Raw genomic sequence first — 17,948 nt, forward strand, 5'->3', positions numbered from 1 at the left:
CTGAAAACACTGTAGCTGTCAAGGAGTAACTACGAGGGTGTGTGTGTGTTTGTATTGTCGCAGGCGAGCTGCAGCCTGTTCAAAAATTTACTGCATCTTTAAAGCGTGTCAAGATGCGGCCTGTCCACAGAGAGGTTGACGGTCCGGGACTGTAATAAATATGGTTGTGAATTACATGTAATATGAAATAGAGAGGCCAAGACTCGACCCTGTTATTTCCCTCATAAATAATGCAATAGAATCTTCCTGCTCTTTTGGAAGAGGCACTTTTTTTTGAACAATAGAAAGGAATAGTCTAACAGTTCAAAAAGCATAAATACAAATAAATGGCAATGTGCTCAACCTGACCTAACTGTATCAATTTATTAATTACTAACTATGTTTTACTAATTAAATGTGATTTATCTCATCGGCTCTTTAATGTATGTATAAAATGATACATAAAGTATCACTTCATGTTTACACTAGACATAATTATAGATATATATAGACCATTTCAATGAGGTCATGTCATTGACTCATGAAACTTTTTGCTTGTTATCAAGCTATTTCATAACTGTAACAAGAGGCAATTCAATTGCTTAAAGTTAAAACAGTTATCGTGACATAATTTATCAATATGTGGCTCTTTCTGGATTCTCGGAAGCCATGGAAATTACAACTGTAAAACAGAAGAAAATGCTGGGACCATTGTTTTTGTTTACATCCCTCAAAATGGTCTATAGTTAGTCCAAAAATGCTGTTGAAGTACTCATTCTCAGGCCATCTAAAATATTGTACAGACGTTTTTTTTTTATTTATTTTTTATCCAAAGCTGTGCTTCAGGACCGTTTGGCAAGGATGTGGTCTGGTATCAATAAGCATACTTGCTTATTTCATGTGCATGCAGACAGACAGACAGACAGCTATATGGACGGACGGACGGACGGACGGACGGACGGACGGACGGACGGACGGACGGACAGACAGACAGACAGACAGACAGACAGATTAATATAGATAGATAGATAGATAGATAGATAGATAGATAGATAGATAGATAGATAGATAGATAGATAGATAGATAGATAGATAGATAGATAGATAGATAGATAGATAGATAGATAGATAGATAGATTTACAGATTGCTTAAGTGATCTAAGATGATTTGGCAGATCCTGGATCTGTTAATCTTGATAACTGGTCTCTGGCTTATTTGGTTCTTCAAACAAGTTCGCGACTTAGATTAAAATGTCTGGATGAACTGATATGAGATCGCTGCTTGTGTTGTGAAGACAAATCTATCAATCCTCGAAATCATGATCAGCAATACAGTGATTAATTGACAGCACAGCAGCGTAGTGACATCATCTGAATAATATTCAATTATCCATGTGAGCAAAATTACATCAAATTATCAGTAAACTGTTAAATGTCTTTTTGAGCTGCAGGCTTAAACTTTCATGTGTCAAAAATATTATTATTTATTTTTTTTATTTTTTTTTACATTTTAGAGCGGATTTTCTTTGCTATAGTAGGCTAGGCCTATTTAAATTTCTTAATCAGCGAATTAAAATTAATTTAGCATCAGAAAAGCATTTGGATATTGTTAAAGGTGTCTGCAAAGGTGTCTGCAATAAACCTATTAAGCATTGCTCTTTAGGCATGATATTGACAGGCTTTTTCTCAGGGGCGCCCCCAAGGGGTGGCCAGGGGTGGCCACGGCCACCCCTGGGTAAACTCTGGCCACCCCTGTGGCCACCCCTTTGGCCACCCCAATATAATTTTGCTGTTGACATTATTGATTTAAATGAACTTATAAATTCCCAATATTTAAATAACTAAATAAAATGCAGTCACTAAATTATTGTTGGTGTTACTGACGTAGCTCTCCCCCTCTGGTTCAATGCTGGTGAAAGCAAACTGACGCATGCGCGGAGAAAACCATTCCCGCGCGCCTCACGCACTCCTGTGTGAATCCCGGTTGGTTGTTTGCATGCCAGCCGACAAAATAGGCACCGCTCATGCGCCGTGAAACCGGAGTAACAGCCTTTTGTGCAGAGGTGTCGGCACGCAGCGAGTTTTGAAAGTCGACTAAAGTTTATACAAAATGATGATGATGATGATGTTACTTTCACTAAGCATGCCTTTAAAACAGAAAGGAGGGATAATGAGTCAGGGATGTAAGACTTCATAACATGATTTCTCAGCCATGATCTGGTCTAAGACCACAGATATTCTATAATACATTTTTTGTATTCTTTAGAATTGTCATAATTAACTTTCATGCAAAAGGTTTCTCAAGTGATCTTGGCATATCACTCCAGTTATTTCCAGTAATATTTAGGATTGATTTCTGTTATTTATTTAGAATAATAATTGTATATTAATATTAATTGTAATTATTTAGAATAAATATAAATAATTTGTTATATTTATTAAAAAAACAAATCTAACAATTCAAGAGAGGTGGGGGTGTATAGGGTGGTTCTCCCAGGGTGTCATTTAAACTAGAACCGCCACTACCCTCCCTGATCGTCGTTGACAGCACACACACACCTTTAATAGACAGCAATGGCAATTTAATATTTACCTTAAGCTACAGTTTATCAATAGAAGAAGCTGCATTAATAAAATGGCTCAAAAAGCAATATGGATAAATAATAATATTAGGTATAGTGAGTGTGTATATAGTAATGCCTTTTGTTCAGCTTGTTCATTTGTTTGGGTAATTAATAAACTCATTATTCTTTCATTCATTTTCTTTTCGGCTTAGTCCCTTTATTTATCCAGGGTCACCACAGCAGAATGAACCGCCAACTTATCTAGCACATTTTTACACAGTGGATGCCCTTCCAGCTGCAACCCATCACTAGGAATAATAAACACATTGATCTTAATTAATTTTAGACATGGCATATACCGTATGATGTACAATAAAAGCACGTAAAAAAAGAAGTTATTTATACAGTATATGAAAAGTGTTTTTAAACTAAACATAGATTTTTTATTTGTACTTGCTGAATTAATTTAAGGAATAAATAGCAATATTTCAAGAAGAATTAATTAAATGAATAAAAACTACATTAGTTCATTTACCAGAAACAAAAATATAACATTACACTGAATTCATTATTTTTTTGTGTGCCACCCCAAGATTTGGTGCGGCCTCTTCTGGCCACCCCTAAGAAAGTTTTCTGGGGGCGCCACTGCTTTTTCTCTTGAAGCAACCTGATTGGTATTATTTTCTTTTCTCAAAAATATCTTAAATGTATTTTAAATGTAGGTCAGGATAGGCCAAACTTATGTGGCCCACATATACATTTTTAACACCTGGGCTTAATATAATATTTGACTTCTGGCCCAAGTCTTGTGTGCCGCCTTAAAGACGGAGCCACCTCTGCCAAACCCGGTCCATGTTTGGCCCACATGCTGTATGCCAGTGCCACATGATTGCCTGCTATGCCAGCTTAATGCCAGAATTCTTTGCTACATGCAGTTTGGGATTGTCTCAGAAAACTGCCCAATTTAACTGGAGGTAAAAATAAATCTTAAACAAATCTGAATACCATTGTAAATGATAACACAGACTTTTTTGTTTTTGTTTACAATACATCTGTGGGTCGACATAGCCATATGTATATCAATATGTATTAGTTTATATGTTTATTTTTAAATATAAAGATTTTAGATGGCCAGTAAGGACATCAGATTCTGCTACAAATATTCTTTACATTTTTACAGAAGAAATCAAAAACTCACATGCATTCGATAACCTTAGGGTGAGTAAATTAACAGAAAATTGTAATTTTGGGTGAAATATTAATTTAACACCAGGTATAAATAACATCAGGGCAAAATTCAGAAATAGAATCTTCAGTGTACATTTCACTTTGTGTAATAGTATAGCTTTATGTATATTTAATGCAATGTTGGAATTCTTTTAAGAATTGCTTCCAAAGTATGGCTCCAAACTGAATCCTGTAAAGTTCTTTACATAATCCCTCTGGGGCATAACAAAAATCCAGCATGATGACATGTCAAAGTAAGCTCAAAACCAGAGTTTCACCGATTTAAAACAAGAGTAACCTTAGAGCTCTCCTGTCATACAGGACGGCCTGTGGCAAAATGGAATCCCGTCTTCATTGGCCAGCGGGTTGATTTGATGCAACATCCTGTAGAGGATCGTAGCGGCAGAGGCAGACGAACCCGATGCCCTGCAGATGGTGCCTTCGCTCGCACGCCCGCCCGCCCGCGCGCCCGCCCCGCCGCTCCGCCTCGCACTCGACCGAACGCGAGCGCACAGACGCGTCTCCAGACTGTGCGCTCCCGTGAGCTCTTGTCATTGCTCTTTCTCCACTCCGTCATCTCCCACGCAGGATCGCGCTCTCCGATTTAATTGAAGAAGTTGCCACTGAATAAAAGACACTCCGCGTGGGAGCGAACCGGTGCGCTTTTGGAAACGGGAGATTTCGCTGTTTGGATGCGTTCAGCATTGGATTTGATTCGCACATCACGCTTGTTTCTTCTGTCCAGGATGGGTTTTGTCGCGCTGGTGCTTCTGTGCGCTCTCACCGGGCTGGTGTTCGGGGACAATAAGCCCAAGACATGCTCGGACATCAGACTGTTCTACAGCAACAAGGGCTTCAATCTGAACGGAGTCCCGCAAACCGAAATATCCGGTAGGTAAATCGGTCCTGCTGTTAATTCAGATTTCGGCATGGGTGACAGTTGCGATCAAGACTCTGCTGGATGCAAAGGCAAACTTTAATGCAAGTTGCTAGTGTGCCATTTAAATGCGTTTTCATTCAGTTATCAGCGACAAGGCAAGTTTAGATTCAACATAATGATACTCAAAGCAGCTGGAAATGTATTTATAAAATTGATCTGAATCACAGTTTATTTAATTAAAATGATGTTAATAAATGCTTGAAAAATAGTATCAAGATGTTTAGTTGATTATACTCTACTTATCAGCTTTATATATACTTATCGCTTACATATTGAAGGAGTTTTAACATATATAACACATTTATAGCACTTGATTTGTATTTTAGTGTTCAAAACGTGATTGAAATCCCTCACATTAATCTTTATAAAGCCTCGCAGTATTGGTGCTAGTTGTAATAAGAACAAATGAAGTGTCTTTAGACATGCATGCATACATACAGAATAAGTTCTCTATATTATTAATATACTGTGCATATATAATCAAAACACTAGCACTAATATGAAATATATTGCTTTCAAGCATTTGATTCTAAATTCTTTATGAATAAATGCTTTTTAATTTCATCACAAGAACTATGTATATTATTGACAATTTCACTGGCTCATTGACATTTCCTGCTTGTTATTAAACTATTTCATATATGTACAGGAGGCAATTCAATCATATCTTAATGTTAAAACAGCTATCATAACATCATTTATTAATATGTGGCTCTTTTTGGATTCTCGGAAGCTATAGAAATTAAAAATGTACAAGAGGAAATACGTTGGCATCATTGTTTTTGTTTACATCCCTCAAAAATGTCTATAAAAATTTTTCTGATTGATGAGCCTCTACTGTGTGCGACCTGTTCATTTCTCTCAGTCTCTCCCCCGGTCCTCTGTCCTGCACACGTCTATGACATTCCCACAGGTCTTTGGACTTCATAATTTTCCATGACCCAGGATTCCATAACAGTTTCCCAGACGGTTTCCTCTGCTGTCAGTCGGTTTGAGTGTGTGGCATAGTTGCGGAGATTTACTGGTGATTATGAGCTTTCTGCAGTCTCTGCTGCTGCTTGTGTGTGTGTGTCAGGGTGGAGTATGCTCTCATCCTCAGTTGCTTCGTGAGGGCAGACTTTTCACTTTTGATTTCTGTGCGAGTCGAAAAGATGAAACCACTGTGGGCGTGCTGTGTGGTGAAAGCTCTAGTGATTTCTCTCACACACCGAAGACCTTGATTTCTCTTTGTTTCATTGAATTTTTCTATCACGAAATTGCTCTGGTGTGCTCAGCACTGCAGCCTGAATGTATTTTTACCCATCATCCTCCTGCATATGACGCACAAGCTCATCCCGGCCGGTATTCCCTAATGATCAGAAAGTGTCCTCCATTTAGAAGATTAATAGAGGTGAAAATCAGACGTAAGCGGCTGTACATTAATGTGATGGAGTTATTATCCTCATAAACACGTACAGCACGTCCAGACGCATTCAATCAGGGTGATGCATCGATTGCTTCAATCAGACATGTTAACACTGCCGGTGAGGGTTGTGTTTAGACTGCATGCTCTGACGTGTCTAAATGATGCAGGTCAATCTCCAACTTCCAGACAGCCAGATTTTAAAGAGCCCATATTATACATGAAATAGGGTCATATCCTGGTTGTAAGGGTCTCCAACAACAGTCTAATATGCATGCAAGGTCAAAAAACACTTTCATGGTCTTATAATCTGCATTTATTTTTACCTAATTATCCCAGCGACTTCTGTATGAATCGTCCAGTGATTCATTTGTTCCCAAACCCCTCCTTAGCGCGAAGCTAATCTGCGCTGATTGGACCGATGACAGTCTGTCGCGATTGGTCGACTGCCTTCAGTCAGAGAGGGAAATGGCCAATAGCTAATCAGCAATTTAAAAAGTAATCACAGTTCATACACGCTCGATAGTATAGACGTGGATTTTAGCTGCCACACTATGGCGAGTGGATAGTGCCACGGATAACCGAACGAAGGAGACAGTCGTGTACTGGCCATACCACACACACACAAAAACACACACACACCTCCGGATGACAACGCTCCCGCTTCCGCCCGCACCCGCCAGGTTTTAGCCTGAGAACCCGCTCCGTTTTCTGCCCGCCGCGCCCGGTCCCGCTAGAGCGGAGAACACAACCAAAAATCACCCAGTATACAGTCCAGACAGCCAAGCTGTCGTTCGTTCGTTCGTTCGCTCTCTCTCTCTCTCTCTCTCTCTCTCTCTCTCTCTCTCTCTCTCTCTCTCATACGCGCGCGTGCGCACTAACACACACACAAGCACCACGCAGACTCTCTCTTTCTAATTCGCATAGCAATATCCGTGATATTGCTAGACAGCCCGCTCCCGTCCCAAATTAAACCCGTTACCGACCGCTCCCGCGATTTATTCGGAAATTTATTCCCGCGGCTGTCCCCGCGCCAGATTTCTGCGGCGCGGGAATAAATTTCCGAATAAATCGCGGGAGCAGAACTCTAGCACGGAGCTCCATAAACAAACAGCACGCGTCGCGTTTTTAACGTGACTTTGCACGCGATAAGATCAAATATCCAGTTAACCTGATACAGTACAAGCGGTTACAAGTAACAAATCACAACTAAATACATTTGCAAGCTAGAGTAAACGAGGCAACAACTTTAACCGCACGTACTTACACTTGAGAAATGGAAGAAACCCATCCTGACGTCCATCAGTTACTCTTTACTGATCCTTCCTTTAACAAACTCAGATGAAGTATTCTTTGTAGCATATAGCTTCCAGAAGTTTCCAACTGCTTGGTTATAATGCTGAGGTTTCATCTTTGGGTAGAGACTCAATATATCCATCTGCAGTGTGACTTCAATCGACCGGCATGTTTGTGTGCGTGTGTTTGTGGGTGTGCGTGTGTTTGTGGGTGTGTGTCTGGGTTTCTGCGTCAGAGGGCGGGGCCTCAGGTTTGAAATCTCCCGGGTTTGCGCGTGCACGTGAATAACTTGGTTTCGTTCGTACGTCATGGCGAAACACCTAATGAGTCGGTATCAAGGCGACTCGTTTGAAGCACTATGAGTCGACTCTTTTATAGATGAATCAACCGTTTTAAACACTGTATTCTTACAGATTTAAGCCTTAGCTGGATACTTCGCTTCACTTAGAGCTGTGTTACACACTACATGGAGGGGAATTTTCAAAAACCCATAATATGGGCTCTTTAATTGAAAGTAATTGTGTCAGAGTCACAAGTTTCCCCCAGGAAATGTTTTGCAATCATTCTTCATTTTTAAAGCAAAGATGTTTCTCTGGGTCTCCACTCGAGCGCTGACATACTTGTCCTCCCATGCGTAAAACTGAGGGGATCTGATTTTGGTTTTTATGAATATTAAAGATGCATGACTGTTGTCAGCTGTCTGGACAGGAAATCTGGACACAAACTCGGATCTTCTTTAGCGGTTTCTGTGACATTAATAGATCCACCCGTTTTTTCCATCTTTCTCCTCTTGCATTCTTTCCTCTTGTACTGCTGATCAGCATTAGCCTTAAATGGATGAATGATTTCTTCCATGAAACATTTTTCAATTTTGATCAGGAAGGTCTTAAAGGAACACTCAACTTTTTAAAAAATAGGCGAATTTTACAACTCCCCCAGAGTTAAACAGTTGAATTCTACTTTATCATGTATGATCTATTCATTCAATCTCCAGGGCCCATTTTTTCAAAAGTTTTAATCTGGATAAAATTGATCCGGATTTTGTAATCCTGTTTTTGCAATCCGTGATCACGTAATCCAGCTTTTTGAGCCAGATTTTCAAAGGAAGATCGAATTGGATCATTCTGATCCGGATAGGAACTTTACAGGATCACTAAATCTAGATTACCAGTGCTCAAACAGGATAGGAAATCACAATGTAGAACTACAGATTTGTTAAGAGCAACAAGTAGAATAGCCAGTGTGGGGAAAATATAACTGTTTTATTTGAAATGAAAACACACACATTAAAAAAACTAAAAACAAGAAAAACCCCACCCTATCCTCTTCCAGCAGTCCATTCATCTGAGACCTACAACACAAACACTGTACATTGAGGATATTTATTACAAGTTTCAAATATAGATGTATTGAATTAAAAAAAAAAGACAATGTCAAAACCTCCACAATAATTTCGGACTTACTCAGCTGATGTGGAGAGACCAGCTTATCTGAGCGTAGCCTTTAGGAGGCGGATCTCAACTCTGGCCTTGGTTTGCTGCATTTTAGTCAGAGTCAGTTGTTCCTCTGCAAGACGAAAATGTGCTTCTGCCCTTTCAGTCTCTTTAATAAACTTAAATTTAAATTCAACAAACGAGTCGTCAAAATAAAGTGTGACCGTTTTGATATTTAAATCTGGACTTTTTGGTAGCTACATCTTGTACTAGGGCAAGGCAGTGGTGCAGTAGGTAGTGCTGTCGCCTCACAGCAAGAAGGTCGCTGGGTCGCTGGTTCGAACCTCGGCTCAGTTGGCGTTTCTGTGTGGAGTTTGCATGTTCTCCCTGCCTTTGCGTGGGTTTCCTCCGGGTGCTCCGGTTTCCCCCAAAGTCCAAAGACATGTGGTACAGGTGAATTGGGTAGGCTAAAATTGTCCGTAGTGTATGAGTGTGTGTGTGAATGTGTGTGTAGATGTTCCCAGAGATGGGTTGCGGCTGGAAGGGCATCTGCTGCGTAAAAAAAAAAAAACTTGCTGGATAAGTTGGCGGTTCATTCTGCTGTAGCGACCCCGGATTTATAAAGGGACTAAGCCGACAAGAAAATGAATGAATGAATCGTGTACTAGGATCGACAGAAAATAAAACGCTATCTTTTCTAGGCTGATATGGCTAGGAATCGTACACTCATTCTAATATAATATAATAATCAAAAGACTTTGCTTTTACTACTCAGAGTAGTGAGTATTGCGCTGTAAAGAGCTCATGCGTTTACGAGTAATTTGTGGATGTGTGTGAACGTAACATTCTGTAGTAGGGGTGTCACGATTTCGATTTTTAATCGAAATCGATTGAAATTTATGCTCAACTTCGATTATCGAATCAAAAAATAGAATCGTCGATGCTGCCACGCCCCCATGTATTGTCAGCTTGGCTAGCCAAGCGGGAAAAAAACAGGCTTGTTGAAGTGCTTGTTAAACTGCAGAAGCAGGAGACCCGTCGACAGAACTTAAACCCTCTCCTATTTCAATGAAGTCGCCGGTGTGTAAGCATTTTGGATTTCCAGTGAGTTATGTTGACAAAAAAAAAACACAGTTTTGCAAGCTCTGCTATGTACGTATTACGTATGGTTCGTCCGATAGACAACACCGGCATCGCGATCCTCCGCCCGCTCCCGTTGCAAATCCGCTCGCGAAAAGTACACACTCAGGCCCTGTTTACACTGTCGTTGTTTTTAAATGGCATTTTAGAACGACAACGATTTAACATCCATAGTGGCGTGTAGCATTTCTGAGCAGCCCTCCTTCCTCACTACCGCTGAAAATGCACATCACGTGACCACACACACAGACACAGACAGCCATGCGCTCGAGACAGCAGGTCCAGGCAGTCAGAGGACTGCTTCAATCTTTCACTCACTTGTACTTAGTCATTTTAGCAAACACCTCAGATCCTGTTGACTAGTTCCTGTTGGTTGTGCGTCTTTTTTACAGACGCCATTATAACGACACAGATCACTGCCTATTCTCGAGTCCCGCAGAAAAAGTGATTGGCAGGTGGTAATTATGTGTGTATCTTGCCTTTATTCATTTACTGTATGATTTGTTTATGGGTAAAACAAAGACCATACAGGTCAAGTAGTTTAAATGGTGGGCTACAAATAATTAATTTGTCATTAATTAATTATTCATAATCGAAAATCGAATCGAATCGTGCCTTTAGAATCGAAAATGTAATCGAATCGAGGATTTGGAGGATCGTGACACCCTTATTCTGTAGTGCATTTACTTATTTTCCAGCAGGCACACAACATCATAAGACGTAAATATTAGGCTAGATTTAGGTTGTGATGTTAGGTAACCAGTGTCTAGGGACAACGTTATTTTGACGTCGAATAACAATGTCAAATGACGTTGATATTTGGTTGATTTTAGGTTGTGTTAGAAAGTGACTAAAATCCAACATCAAACCAAAATCTTAAACCAACGTCAAATTGATGTCAAATGCTGACATTTATTTGTCAGTTATGGCAACCAAAATCAATTTTGGCAACGTTTGATTGTCGTCATAGTGGTAACGCCCACACAACAACAAGCTGTAACATCTTTAGATGTTGATATTTGGTTGATTTTAGGTTGGACAGTGCTGTCAGCCTGACGTTGGGTTCTGATGTAACCCAATTTTCATTTTCAAACAGAATGCAATGTCCCCACGAGATTGGGATACAACCTATATACAACCTCATGTTGACGTCTTGTGTCTGCTTGGTGTTTAAATCCATTTCAGTCATCATAAAGTAAACACCTGTCATTTTCTCAACAGTGACGTGCATTTAAACCGTCTCTGGGTCAATGTGTGTAAAGATTTTGGACATCTTATTGGACACTTTTAATGCTTCCAAACAGTTTACTCCAATTATAAATTTACTTTTATATGCAATTTGATGGGACAGGAATCACAGGACTGATTTTTCTAATCCACATAGACAAGAAAAAGTAAAGTAGTGACTGTAGGTTGAAGAAAAGTTTTGAAGTAAAAGTACCAATACTGCACAAAAATGTTATCAAGGGAAAGTAAAAGTACACATTTTTTAAAAGCCACTTAGTAAATTACAATTTCTGAGAAAAACTACTCAATTACAGTAGTTTGAGTATTTTTCATTTGTTACTTTACACCAGGGGTGCTCAATCCTGTTCCTGGAGATCTACCTTCCTGCAGATTTCAGTTGCCACCCATGTCAAACACACCTGAACCAATTAATTAGGACCTGAACACCACTTGATAATTACAGGCAGGTGTGTTTGATATGGGTAGCAACTGAAATCTGCAGGAAGGTAGATCTCCAGGAACAGGATTGAGCACATGTAATAAGAAAAATAAGAAATAAGAAAAACATCAAAAATTGTTTATATTTTTTTTGTGCAAGATGCTAACAGTCTAATTTAATTCAATGAACTATGCTAAGCTAAGCTAAAAGTTTTCCCGCCAGACCCGGAGGTCAGCTGAACAGATTATAAAATGGTAAAAGTCAACTTAAGGAGAGTTGTAATATGAGCTTTTTTAAAATCTCCCTTTAAAAAGCTTATTTTGAGTGTTTTAGGCTAGATTTTGATCGTTCAGCTGGATTGTAATTCATCTTTCGCCATGACTCAGTTGAGATGAACTTGACACCAACCATGTGAGAGCACTGTTTTGGCCCTTGGTCATATTTGCGAGTGTGTTTATGTTTATGTTTTATCTAGTAGAACGGCAGAACCTTCATCTAACGGCAGCTGTCTTCTATCAGTTGCATGCGTTGTGTTTTCCTCATAAGTGAGTAATGATATTCCCCTGGCGGTCCGGAGAGGGGCTCCCACCTCGGCGAACTGTGGCACACCCTGTTAATGGCCCAAACAAGCCCAGCGACCCACACCAGGGCCTTGAGTTATGACAATAGACATGCGTAATCTCCACCTGACCTCATTTCTGAATCATTCAGTGACAGATCAGGTCAAGATGGCTCCTGTCAGCTCTTGTCAGGCTCATCTTGCAAATTATTTTTGGAAAGCAAGCCAAATTCAGCTCACCTTTGTCCTGTGTGCTTCTTATTTTCCATTTTATCGGTCTCACCCTGCTTGTGTTAAACTGTAGATGGAGTTACACCCAATGTAAAGACCATCGTCCTGTAAAATGTTTCAGATTGTTTCTGTGCAGGGGGAAAGAGTTACAGAGCTTGTAACCATCTCAAATGCTCCAAACATATATCACATTACTGGGACTACATTATCAGTTACAATAGGTTTTTGTAGGGCAGAACAATTTCAGTATCCAAGATACATGGATATACATAAATCATTAATCAATTAATTAATTTAACAAATTGTACAAATTGTAACAAAATTGTGACATTGTGGTCTGTGTAAGTCCATGTGGGATACCCAGGTTTAAGTCCAGCCAAAAATATCATAAAAATTAGTCAGTTAATCATTTACGTACCAATTTACTTACTACTTTAACAATTTACTTACTAATAAAGTATTATATATATATATATATATATATATATATATATATATATATATATATATATATATATATATATATATATATATATGTGTGTGTGTGTGTGTGTGTGTGTGTGTGTGTGTGTGTGTGTGTGTTTGTGTGTGTGTGTGTATATATATATAACTCTCATAGAAATTTAAAATGTTCAGCATTTATTAATTAATTTATTTATTTAACAAAATTGCTCTCGGTTCTATAATGATAATAAGTATTTATTTATTTACTTATTTAGTTATTTAGTTAATTAGGTCATTTTAAAGTGTTTCTTGTGGTATTAGAAAAAAAACTATGTATAATTAGCATATTTAAGAAAAATTAGGAAAACATATTCACTTTAGAATTTTATGTATGAGTTATTTAGTTTAGTTATTTAGTTTGGTTGGTTGGTTAGTTAGTTAGTTAGTTAGTTAGTTAGTTAGTTAGTTAGTTAGTTAGTTAGTTAGTTAGTTAGTTAGTTAGTTAGTTAGTTAGTTAGTTAGTTAGTTAGATAGTTAGGTCTAAGATCTAAAATCATTGTTTATATGGTATTAGGAAAAATTGGGAAAGCATATTTACTTGGGCATTTTATGTATGAGTATATTTATTTATTTATTTATTTATTTATTTAGTTAGTTAGTTAGTTAGTCATCTTAATTTTTTTTTTAATATGGCAAAAAAACATTATCTAACTATTTCCATCCTTCCTTTGTTATGGACAAACATTTGCTGCCCTTTTGAACTCCGCTCAAAACAAAATCAACACACTGTGTTTATTCATTCATTTAGTTAGTTAGTTAGTTAGTAAGTTAATTAGTTATTTAGTTAGTTAGTTAGTTAGTTAGTTAGTTAGTTAGTTAGTTAGTTAGTTAGTTAGTTAGTTAGTTAGTTAGTTAGTCTAAGATCTTAAATCATTGTTTATATGGTATTAGGAAATATTAGGAAAGCATATTTACTTGGGCATTTTATGTATATTTATTTATTTATTATTTTTATTTATTTATGTATTTATTCATTTATTTATTTATTTATTTAGTTGTTTGTTTGTTTATTTATTTATTTAGTTAGTTACTTAATTTGGTAGGTCATCTTAAATTATTGTTTATATGGTGTTAGGAAAAATTAGGAAAGTATATTTCATATTCATTATATTCATTATATTCATTCATTCATTTTCTTTTTAGCTTTGTCCCTTAATTAATCCGGGGTCACCACGGCAGAATGAACCGCCGTATTCATTCATTTATTTATTTATTTATTTATTTATTTATTTATTTACTTATTTATTTATTTATTTAGTTAGGTCATTTAAAATATCTGTTTATATGATATTGGGAAAAATTAGGAATGCATACATACTTGGCCCTTTTTGTGTATGAATATGGTATTTATTTATTTACTTATTTAGTTAGTTAGTTAACTACTTGTTTTTCAGAGATTTCCGGTTGAGTGAACGCAGGCGCGTTTTGGCTGCCGCTGCTCACCGTGATCACTTTTAAATACTTTTATCTGAAAGTTTTATCTGAATATTTTAATTTGGAATTCACTTCATCTGATACTATTTCGTCTGAAACCATCTGAAACCTTACCCGAATTCTCACCCTAAAGCTGTGTGACTGCTGTTTGACACTTTGCGCACTGGATGATTGACGTGGACGTTTGCTGACGGACTTACTGATAACTTTTCTGGCTCCGTGGGCTCGTCCTAACTAAATTACAGGATCTCAACATGTGGCTGTTTAGGCTGCTTCTATGGATTATCCTTTGCTCTGCTGTGATCAGTGCCGCTCCTCTGATGTATTCGGCGGGGGACCTTTACAAACTTAGACCGGCAACTTCGCAACCTCCGTTATTACTCCACAATCACCCGGACCTTACCCGCCGGCCGAGACCGAAATACATACATCGGGGATCTCGTCGGAATGTTTCTTCAACCACCAATCATGATAGGAATGGTATAATTCGGTCGTTTTGGTCTAATACAAGACTGCCTAGATTCGCCAGGAGGGGTGTTAACCATGACGTGCTTTCATCGCTGCCCAGGTCAGATTATATGTCTAACGTTACTGTTCGTTTTATGCTTCTAAATGTTCGATCTCTCAGCAATAAAACATCCTACATTCATGAACTCATTGAGGACAAAAGTATAGATTTTATGTGTCTTTCTGAGACTTGGCAGAAGCCCAATGACTTTTTTATTTTGAATCAAACTGTACCTTCCGGATATAAGTATTTATGTAAACCTCGCTGTACCGGTAAAGGGGGAGGTCTTGCACTAATTTACCGTGACTGTTTTAAGATCTGTCCGATACAGATAGCAGAGCCTACATCTTTTGAAGTGTTGGCTGTACTACTTAAAGGTCCGACTCCTACTGTTCTAGTTATAGTCTATAGACCACCAAAGGTATCTGCATTGAATATCTTTTTTAATGAACTTTCTGCTATTTTAACACATGTGTGTACTTTATCTCCGAACATTATGTTGATGGGAGATTTTAATATTCATTTTGATAACACTGCCAACACTCAGTATAATGATTTCAAACTGGTCCTGGACAGTGCTGACCTTGTGCAGTATGTCCACTTTCCAACACACTCTAAGGGGCATATTCTTGATCTAGTATGTTGTTCTGGTGTTGTCCCTAATAATATATCTTCAACTGATCACTTAATCTCAGATCATAAATCTGTATTTTTTAATGTTTCTCTTTCTTTGGGAAGAGTTAAACCTCCACGCTCTGTCTCATTTAGAAATATTAAGAACATTGACCATCATGTCCTGGAAGGAATGATTGATTATTCTGTAAACCAGTGTCTGTCCACTTCTACTTCTGACTTGGTAAATTTTTATAACAATAGCCTGTCTCAAATATTAGACACTGTGGCTCCTCTAAGAACCCGCATTGTATCTTATACCAATCCCTCTCCATGGTTTACTCCTGAACTTCGTCATCAAAAAGCTCTAGGTCGTCGCCTGGAGAGACTCTGGAATAAAACTGGTCTAGAAATCCATAAGCAGATGTATTCTGAGCATCTTGCTTCTTACAAGGCTGAAATAGAAAGAGCAAAATCAACATTCTACTCAAATCTCATCACCAGTGGACACTCTAATACAAGAACTTTGTTCAGTACTGTTGACAAATTGTTGAAACCACATGATTCTGTTTCCCTTGATCCTATTCAGTGTGTTCCCTACTCTAATTTTCTCCATGCTAAGACTGATCGTATTCATCATGAATTGCTAAATTCTGTTTTGATTGCTCCCAATTATCAGTATGATTATAGCCATGTTAGCGGGTCAGTGAGTATTCTGTCTAATTTTGAACTGCCCTCAGTTGATTTTATTACTAGGGAGATCATGAAGTCTAAGACCTCTACCTGCTCACTTGATCCCCTACCTACTGTTTTAGTTAAGTCTTGCATTAATTCACTATCCTCTTTTATTACATCTATAGTGTGTTCTTCACTATCAACTGCTACTGTTCCTTCATCTTTAAAAATGGCCTCTATCACTCCAATACTCAAAAAGACCGGGGCTGATACTAATGACCTAAACAATTTTAGGCCAATTGCCAACCTTCCGTTTGTTTCAAAAATACTGGAAAGAACAGTAGCAGCTCAACTTCACTCACATCTGCTTACTAATAACATCTATGAGCACTTTCAATCTGGGTTTCGCCCTAAACACAGCACAGAAACAGCCCTCACTAAGGTTGTAAATGATCTTCTTTTAGCTGCTGATTCTGGTTACCTGTCTATACTTATTCTTTTAGATATTACTGCGGCTTTTGATACTATTAGTCATTCACTATTATTGGAAAGACTGGCTTCTATAGGAATAGCTGACAACGCACTCTGCTGGTTCTCTTCCTATTTAAGTGACAGAAAACAGTTTGTGCAGATAAAGAATAGACGCTCTGATCCTGTTTCAGTCCTTCATGGTGTTCCTCAAGGGTCAGTATTGGGGCCACTTTTATTTATTATTTATATCCTACCTTTAGGTCATATATTTCGTTCTTTTGGCATACATTTTCATTTTTATGCAGACGATACACAAGTTTATATCTCCACAAAACCTACAACATCGCACCCCCCTTCTGACCTTACCAAATGTCTAAATGAGATTAATACATGGATGACTAATAATTTCTTAAAGTTAAATGCCAGTAAAACCGAAGCCCTCTTGGTTGGCTCAAAATCTGTTTTATCCAAAGCTCAATCTTTTACCCTGTTTGTTGATAACTCCCCAGTCAATTTCTCAACCCAAGTGAAAAGTCTTGGGGTTATACTGGATGGCATGCTCTCATTTAGTTCTCAAATTAGTAATATCTCACGTTCTGCCTTTTTTCATTTGCGTAACATTGCAAGACTTCGCCCTTCACTATCTCAACAAAGTACTGAAGTGCTTGTTCATGCTTTGGTTACATCACGGATTGATTACTGTAACTCGCTTCTCTCTGGTATTCCTGATAAACAAATTCATAAACTACAGTTGATTCAGAATTCAGCGGCTAGGATAGTTACCTGCTCGCGTACTTCTGATCACATAACTCCAATTCTCTTTCACCTGCACTGGCTTCCTGTTCACTATCGTATACAATACAAAATCCTCCTCTTAACATACAAAGCTCTTCATAACCTGGCCCCTCACTATCTTTCTGATCTTCTTCAATTGTACACTCCTTCACGCTCACTGAGATCATCTTCTGCTGAACTGTTATCTGTCCCACACTTTAGGATGAAGTCATTTGGAGGCAGGGCTTTTAGTTGTACAGCACCAAAATTATGGAATTCCCTGCCTTTGCACATTCGCCAGATGGACTCTATTTCCAATTTTAAATCTCAGATAAAGACGTTTTTGTTTAGGATAGCTTTTAATGATTTGCTGGTTTAAATATGCTGATTGTCATTTTTACTGCTTGCATTTTTATGATGTGCTTGTAATCTGCTGTAAGGTGTCCTTGAGTGCTTTGAAAGGCGCCTAAAAATAAAAGGTATTATTATTATTATTATTATTAAGTCATCTTAAATTATTGTTAATATGGCAC

At 38.1% G+C, this 17,948-nt stretch overlaps 1 protein-coding gene across 1 annotated transcript in view; it reads left to right on the forward strand.

The window, feature by feature from the left end:
• Positions 1–4,221: 4,221 nt before the first annotated feature.
• Positions 4,222–17,948, forward strand: part of gpc1b (glypican 1b) — a gene marked incomplete in the record, with an annotated part of 161,602 nt that continues 147,875 nt past the window's right edge. Inside the window, 1 exon segment of the mRNA NM_201020.2 lies at positions 4,222–4,661. Coding sequence (NP_957314.2) covers positions 4,463–4,661 — 199 coding nt within the window.

Source organism: Danio rerio, chromosome 2 (assembly GCF_049306965.1).
Source record: "Danio rerio strain Tuebingen ecotype United States chromosome 2, GRCz12tu, whole genome shotgun sequence".
NCBI lineage: Eukaryota > Metazoa > Chordata > Actinopteri > Cypriniformes > Danionidae > Danio > Danio rerio.